Genomic DNA, 8,834 nt, shown 5'->3' on the forward strand with positions numbered 1-8,834 from the left:
ATATATAAAAACACTAGATTCATGAGCTAATTTAGGAAGTCAAATGGACATTTGACAGAAAAGCTGCAAAGATTACATGACTGGAAAAATCAAATGTGCCAACTCCATTTTTTTACTAAAATTTTGTAAGGTTTGCAATTGCAACCAGTTGCAAACTGGTTGGAATTTTCACTGTGTGGTTTTGAAGAACATGTCTTTTTTAAGTATACATTTTATTCCCTAAAAGCATTATGTGTGAGGGAGAAAGAGAGACAGAATCTTAACGGAGCAGAAAATTGCAACCATAAAGCAAAGTTGTATTTAAATTATTCAGTGGAGATTTAGGCAATATTATGGCTTACTCTCTTAAATTTCAAACATTCCACTCATTAAAAATGTATTTCATGCAAGATATCCTGGCAAGTTGAATGTAAACATGGCCTTGCAATTAAAAAGGGTTGTAACGTGTAAAAGAGATTCAAAAAATAAAGTGAAATTAGACTTGGAAACCATCTGGCTAGTGCGCAGGAATGACCTTTAAAGCTGGGTACATTTATAATATCTTTACAAAAATCAGCCTTTGAAGTGAAAGTTTTATATAGCCCATGTGTAGCACACTGTTCTCATTTACCACAGCTTACTGATAAAATAGTGGCACTCTCTAATGCTGCTACATTTAAAGATCTGTCAACCTCTGCACCATAAACTTGACTTCTTAGTGGTTTACAACTCAGCTGTCTTAAAGAAAAGAAAAGAACTTCTTCAACATTATACCTAATATCTTAATACAGGGGAAAAAATAGAATAAATTAGTCTGACAGGGCTTTTTTCCCCCCAGAACTGTATATATTTATTCATCAATAAGCAACATTACAAAGAAACCAGACAAGTAAGTGCTGCATGGTTTTCATTTAAAAACCCTCAAATGATCAGAATAGACTCATTATATTGTTAAGAATCAACTGAAACACCTTTGGAACAAAAAAGAGAATTAAATGAAATATTTGCAATTCCAAATTAAGAACAAGCGGTACTTGCATTGCTTTTGGCAGGTGAAGTAGTAGACATAGGATTAGAATTTTCTCTTATATTAGGATCCCTTTACCATGCCCTGGCAATATAAAAACTACAGAATATATCTGAGACTCAGGCCCACAAGTATTGAATCATCGAAAATGAAAGTTGGAAGGGACCTCAGGAGGTCGCATCTAGTCTAACCCCCTCCTCCAAGCAGGACCAGCCCCAGCTACATCATTGCAGCCAGGGTTTTGTCTTAAAAACCTCCAAGGATGGAGAGTCCACCGCCTTTCTGGGTAACTTGTTCCAGTGCTTTATTACCCACCTAGTGAGGAATTTTTTCCTAATATCCAATCTAAACTTCCCTTGCTGCAACTTGAGACTGTTGCTCCTGGTTTTGTATGTGGTTTGTCTTCAGTGATACCCCATACCCAAATAAAACAGGTGGATGTCAAGCTTGGAAATGGAATGTAGGACTCCTGCCTTCCAGTCCCTTGCCCTAGACTGAGGTACTCAACCACTGGCCCATGAATCTGATCCAGCCCCCAGTGAACAAAGGGCTTCCCATGGATCTGAACATTTGGCAGCAGGGGAGCAGTGGCCAGATTTTCCGTGGGGAACTCCCTGGGCCAGATAGTGTGGCCCTGCAGGCTGGATCGGGAACGCTGGGCAGTGTAGGTCCTCATCCCAGCGGAGGCTACGTGGAGCATGATTCAGGTGTGCAGACTGGGTGGAGGAAACATGGGCCCGCAATTTGGCCCACGGACCAGCCCAGAGCCACTTATCTGGCCTGCAAGGGATAAACATTGAGTGCCACTGGGCGCGTCTACACAATACGCTATGTCACTGTAGCAATGAGCTGTAATGTTCAGTTTGGCCCTAGCCTTCAGCATGTAAGCTGTCTGCCCGGTTTTATGTCACAAAACTGATTAAAACTCATTATCAGCCAGGCTCAGCCTAATTTAGATGTGAATGACTTTTTGCCGGATTTATCAAAAGTCAAGGAGACAAAATGTTATCAGTGTAAGTCTGCACCATAGATCTGCGTGACGTTTTTGTTTCAGTTGCCTACAATGTAAATTAAAAAAAAGGCAAGGTATCATCTGCCAATAATAGGGCATGATCCACTGCTGTGAGTGGCTGAGACCAGATGCACAATGGCTAATTGCAGCAGAATGAGTAGAAAATTGTTGAAACCTTTAAACCAAAATCTCTTCATACATGAACTTAAATAAAGAGCCAGATTCAAGTTCATGTTCATTTTATTCTAGAATAAAGTTTCCATGTCAGGTGCATTACACTGTTTTATGTGGTAGTGACCATTTGAAATAGTTCCTCTTCCTGTCCTACCTCCAGCTGACCACTGATCCCAGCTCTGATTTCATTTTGGCATTGCAATTTTAGCATCTGCCTGGTTGTTCTACCTCAGTGGCTCTCAGCCAGGGTTCTGCAGCATCCTGGGGAGCTGGGAGATGCTTTTAAGGATGTTGCTATTAGATGTGAAAACGCCTACATACGATTCACAACATAAAGTCAAAGATTTCAAATGGAAACCCAGTGGACCTGCTACGGTCTTCCTAAGTTCTTTGCAACAGAAGAATTTTCTGTACTCCAGAAACAAGTGATAGTGAAGAACTGGCATTTTCTGGGGAGGGCCCTGAGCCCCCCCAAAATTGAGAACCTCTGTTTTACCTACTCCTTCCATGCGTTGTTCAACTTAACCCCCTCCAGGTCTTCCCCTACTTAAAATTCCTCTCCCTGCTCACCAGGAATTGACACAGGCAAACAAACAAATCCATCTTTTCCCAACTTCAGGGTGCTGTGACAGTGTCAGCTCGGGCTGTCCTGGCATTTTTAGATTTATAGCCAAAATATAATGTTATATTAATACAGTTTTTTTGTATTTATAAGTTAGTCTTTCAAATACGCAGCGTTAGGGGTATGATTTGCGCCGCTTTATATTTCTCATATTTCTTCTCTCCTTTAAAATAAAATGATTTGTAGCATTCTTCCTTATTCTCCATCCCACTATATAGCTGCTTCAATGATTGAAAACAAGTTATTTCATTATTATCCTATATATCTTCCAGTCCCTGTCATACCACGAGAGCGCCCTATTTTGGAGAAGAAAACAGACTTGATTTCTACTTCGTTTCTCAGGAAGCATTTGTTAAAATGGTGAACATGGTAAGCATTGGAGGAGTGTCTAAGTAGGCCTGTTTCTGTGGCATCAGTAAGTCCATTGCTCCTCCCTTTAGAAAAAAAAGCTTTTAAGGACCTAATTTCTGGAAAAAAAATTGTGTATATCACTATGTAACCAACACGTATGAACAGTAACCGCAGCTGATGCATAGATGTACAAATGGCTGTTTACACCGTCTTTTATCGTGCTTACAGAAGTGCCGAGTACAACAGGCCAAATGCTCAGCTGGAATCTTACACTGTCTTACAATTAAATAGCTGCTTATTTGCATATGCACATAGCCCATGTGGGTTAGGAGAACAGTGGTGCTGGAAGTCTCAAATGGCTTGTCATCTTTTTCAACAGCCCTGCTGGGACCACAGGACAGGAAATTCACCCAGAAAGCATCTTCTCTGTCCCTTTCTCCTCTATGGGCAGAATCCCTTCAGCTACTGCTTCTATTGTGCTTCTGGTCCTACAGTGCAGTTTTATCTTGAAACGCCCTGCTGCCGCTCATTATTTCTGTCCCCACAAGCAGGAAAGGCCAGAAATTCTTAAGCCACCGAGTGTGTTTAGTAACTCCTCCTCAGTGTCAGATATTTACATCTCTTTGGGCACACGCTGTGGAGTACCAAAGTTTCATTACCCAAGTTTTAATATTGAAATTTCCCTTTCAATTATATAGTCTCCTTCCAGGTTTGCTTTATGTCTCCCCTCTCATCTTTAGTATCTTCTGTTTCATCCGATGCTGCATTATGGTTTGATGCAGAATCAAAGGAAGATGCCCTTGCTTTAGATCTTATGTTCTTTTCCCATGTGAATGAATAACCAATGAAAAGCTGTAACCTGTCAGCAAACTGTTTTACAGGAACTGATGTTTTATTATCCATGAACAGTGTACAAACCTGTACCCTTGGGCCCCTGCTCTTTGCTGCAAATTTTGCACTCCGTGGCCTCGTTATCATTGATGATTTAGGCATGGTAGGGCCTTTTACTAATGGGATCCAAAGAAGTCTAGAATGATCATTTTTACCATGCTACCATGTAGGACAGTTGTCATCACAGTCTTTCCATTGTCATGATGCATTACTGTGTTTATTTTCAGGGGAAATTTATTGCAACCTATAAATATAGTGGCTATTACTATGGCCTAGGAAGAGAGACTGTAGAATCAATTGCCAGAGAGGGACTTGCAAGTTGTGTTCATTTGGAAATAGAGGTAAGTGTTATCTATTGCAAAATGTGGAAACTTGTCCAGTCCGAATCCTAATCAATTGGGTTTAGTTTTGCTAGTTGTTCTTGATGTACATAATGCTTACTATGACAGCCAACGATACATAGATCACGATTTACAAGTACTAATAGACAGATTCTTTCCGTGCCCATCAGAAGATAAGCCCCATCTTTGTGAGCTTTGCAAACAAATTTCCATTGATGGTAGTTTCTACAGATGTTCAAAATGTGATTGCATGTGCCACCTAGTTCCACAAACTTTTTTGGGTTCAGCTCCTTTTTAGTTGGGGCTACTACACACCCATTTTTGGCTCCTCCTTTGTAGAGGTGTCTTCCAGCTGGCACCTATGCGTGGTGCCAAAATAAACTGTAACTCCTGGTAAATTGTACAGATTTGTAACAAGAAATGAAATAATTGGCAACATTGACATTGAAATTATCTTCATTGTGGAGTCAGTATATACTACTGCACTGACATGCAAAGTCAGTTCATACCTCCCAGAGTAACTGGTGCATGTGCTTTGCAGACTGATGTAGGTATCTCCGCATGGGTTATACTCTGCTCACTGTAACAGTTAAAGAGGATTATGAAAGTTGAGATTGCGCAGAACAAGACATGAAGCTTCATAGGATTTCACAGCACCTAGAATTTCTAAATGAGATGGGAGTCCCATTGTGGGAGACAGAGTATGGCCACTTACTGACACAAAGTCCTCTTGAAGAGTTTACAGGCTTGATTGACTAGGTACACCAAGTCTTGGACAGAAAACAGCCACAGAAAGTTCAAGTTATGTGACCAAGGTTATACAACAATTTAGTAGCACAGCCAGGAATATTCACTACTGATTCCCAGTCATTGACCTGTCCACTAGATTAGTAGTTCTCAATCTTTTTAGACTTGAGACGCTCCCTTGAAAATGCCAGTTCTTAGCTTTCACTCATGTTTGGACTACAAAAACATAATAGAGCAAGTCCCCTGTTGCAAAGAACTCAGAAAGACCACAACAAGGCAATTTATTTTGACTCTGTGGATTCCTTTTTGAAATTTCTAGGTTTATCCTGTAACTCATGTTTGTACACATCAGTGCAAATATTAGTTGGCACCTCGGAGCACACTTGAAAGTATCTCAAAGCATGACAGGGTGCCATAGTACCCTGGCTGAAAATCATTGCTCTAGACCATACTGCCCTTTCCTCCAACTGAGCTATCCTCTGTTGCTTGGCAGTGCAGTAGCCATGGGCTGTGTGTTGTACATTTATTGAAAGGGGGTTTGGTCCCTTATGCACCAACCACCCGTGTTGAAATGATCAGGACTGCTTATGAGCTAAGATACCATTGCACATAAGTACATCAGAAACTGGTCTCAGATTTCTTAACATAAGACAGACATCAAATGAGTGTGGATCAGTAAAACATGACTGAGTGACAATCAGATCATCACTAAGCAAATCAGAAAGCACTTTGTCATACAGTTATTGAAGAGATTAATCGGGTGTGTTTTACCTTCTTGTGTGTCTAGATATTTGGTATATACAGTAATGTATGTACATTATTCATTACTTATAATTCATTACTTATAAGTTTGCTCATCAGTGTCAATAAAAAAGTTTAGCCATCCCCTCCATCCCCACATACTTGAGGGCCAACGGTAGCCAAGCAAGTGCCTGGTACTGAACTGCTGTGCAATCTCATCCAAGTAATTTAATCTCTCTGTGGCTGTGTTCCCTTTCCCACCCTTTGTCTGTCCTGTTCATGACAGTGAATTATCTTCAGGTCCCACTGATTTTTAGATAGCATCGTGTGTGCTTGCCTTCTTACAGCCTAGAACTTTGAGTTCACATATGAAGACAAACAGACCACAACAGTGGAAATGTGTCTCAATGTTTGGCAGGCAAACTTCTTTGAGTAGATGTGAGATCTTTTATTAGACTCAGTATTTGGAAAAAAGTTATTTACAAGCTTTCGGGCATGGGCACCCTTTGTCAGGCATAGGGAGTCTCTGCTCTTCTGAGATCTCCAAGGAATGTTTCACCAAGCAGGTGCCGTATTAAATGGTTTAGAGGTAAAAGCTCCATGAAATAATATTTACTAAAGAAGAGATCCCATACGTATGGGACAGAGACTGAGTATTAGTGACAAGAGTATCTTGGGCAGTCAGTTAACAAATCTCTCTAGTGCCAGACTTCTATAATTGTGCAATAATTATGGAGCAGTCTAAATTGCTATGGATTTTGGTGACAAAAATATAGCAATGGCTTATATACCCTCAGTTTCCCTCTGCAAGGCAGAACTTACTGGCATGTTTGCAGCACTATACTAACCTGGTTACGCTATGTTCAGTTTGAGAGCTAGCGTGCATGGTATGCCTGTCGTGCATCTCAGCCCAGCACTCCTCGCACCAGATAGACATATCCAGGAAATATTTTAGTCCATTATGTTCTGGTAAGCCTATAACAAAGTAGTTTAACACTACTAAGAGAAATTTTTAATCATAGCCAATGAGCCACATCTAAACATTCAGAGCCATTTAATTCCCTTTAATCTAGAGCACATTTCCTACTGCTAACTTTATACAAGCTTACTGGTCCCTTTGTAGTAAATAAATTTCTAGTCAGGGAAGTTGCATTGCATTCTGGTACATAGGAGAAATATTGTAAAGAGACATCTAACACCATCAGCAGTAAGCTGTGAATTTTAAGTAGCAGTGTCCTAGGCATACCCCTGTATGGATCAGTCATAGAAAAACAGCAGGTCTCTCCAAGGAAAGTGAATAAGCTTTCTGTGTGGATACCTTGCCCAGATATTAGATATTTACCTTGCTCCAATAAAGAATGTGGAAATCTTGGAGCACATACAGTTATCACTGGCTGCACAAAAGGTACAGGCAAGAAGGTGGACTTACTTTGTCCATGTTCTGAGAATGGTGGATAACAAGATCCCCCTGTTTGGACAACCCCAAGGCGAAGAGAAGATAACTTGACCCAGAAAGATCCTCTAGCACATCAAGGACCAGAGCCACCGACCTTACAAGAGAATATGTTCAACAAATTGAAAGGAGGAGTCAGGGCAGGATTGCTGGGCGCCGACTGACCTGATTTTTCAGGAACTGGGATCAGGTTTGGACTTTCCAGACCTCCCCCTTCTCCCCTTGGCTGCTGGTGTCTGTAGTCACACAGTTTGCACGTATAGTTGTACATGCTGCAGGTGCAATGTAGGCAGGCAATTTATGTTTTGGTCCTACTTTTCAGATGCATCTTCAGTTTCTGACCCAGTTGGCCCCACCACGGTCCACTTGCCCACCCCTCATTTCAGTGATACCACATTTTGTATATGAGACAAGTTTGTATACATCAAAGGCTCCTTCCATCTCTCTATTCCCCCCACAATACTTGCTTTCCCTTTCTTTTAGGGACAGATGCAGATAGAGTAATGGCTAAGATGATTTGTGTTTTGTTAAGTTACCACATTTACTCAATTCTAAATCAAGGGTTTTTCCCCCATTCATCACGGGGAAAACAAAGCCTCATCTTAGAATAGGGTATCACAGCTGGGAGAAACAGTTGTGCAGGGAGCCCAGCTGGGGCAGGGGCAGGGACAGCATCAGCAGCTCTGCTTTTCCCCAGCCTTGACTTTCCCCTGTGCCTGCCCCGCTTTCTTCTCCTCAACCCTGCTTTCTTCACTGTTTACCCCAACCTTTTCTTCCCCCCACCTTGCCTGCCCCTTTGCTTCTGCTTTTCCCATTGCCTGCCTCCCTGCTGCTGTTTTCCAGCTGCAGCAGCGCAGAGATGCATTTAAGGTGACCCACCAATAATTAGATTCTAGATACAGAAAATTATAAATTTGCTATAATTTTCTATGTCTAGAATCTAATTGCTGGGGGGGTCATCTTAAATTCAAAATAATCTTAATATCTAGTAAATGTAGCAGTTCTCTGTGTCTGGGAGGTAAGTCATTTAGGGTGTTTCACCCTTTTAGAGCTGAGATGGAGCAGTGGACGTTATGCTGGAAGGTATCCATGTCAGCTGGGTTTTTTTGTTTGTTTTTTTTTTAATCTGTAGACAGTTAGGGCATGTCTGTCCCATCAAAGGCCCATGTTAGGGAAGACCTGCTTGGAGTGCCCTGCAGCCCAACGTAACTTTCCTTAGAGCAGCGCATGGAAAGAGCTGTCTGCTTTGGGCATGCTTATGGTTGTATGCCCAGTATTTACTAAGGGCAGCTGTGTCGCACCCTTTCTGGGTGCATCATGTATAGAGTGGGGGTTTTATAGTTTCATAGTTTCTAGGGTTGGAAGGGACCTGAGAAGATCATCTAGTCCGACCCCCTGCCATGGCAGGAAAGAGTACTGGGGTCAAATGACCCCAGCAAGGTGTTCATCTAACCTCTTCTTAAAAACCCCCAGGGTAGGAGCCTGCACCACCTCCC

At 41.6% G+C, this 8,834-nt stretch overlaps 1 protein-coding gene across 3 annotated transcripts in view; it reads left to right on the plus strand.

Moving 5' to 3' along the window:
- Positions 1-8,834, plus strand: part of LRGUK (leucine rich repeats and guanylate kinase domain containing) — a 69,867-nt gene that overhangs the window by 31,632 nt on the left and 29,401 nt on the right. For all 3 annotated transcript variants that reach the window (XM_019509630.1, XM_019509631.1, XM_019509632.1), the window contains exons 12-13: positions 3,087-3,183; positions 4,284-4,397. In XM_019509630.1, the coding sequence (XP_019365175.1) occupies positions 3,087-3,183; positions 4,284-4,397 (211 nt within the window). The remainder of the gene's footprint in view (positions 1-3,086; positions 3,184-4,283; positions 4,398-8,834) is intronic.

Source organism: Gavialis gangeticus, unplaced genomic scaffold (genome assembly GCF_001723915.1).
Source record: "Gavialis gangeticus isolate Ggan-Ray unplaced genomic scaffold, GavGan_comp1, whole genome shotgun sequence".
Taxonomy (NCBI): domain Eukaryota; kingdom Metazoa; phylum Chordata; order Crocodylia; family Gavialidae; genus Gavialis; species Gavialis gangeticus.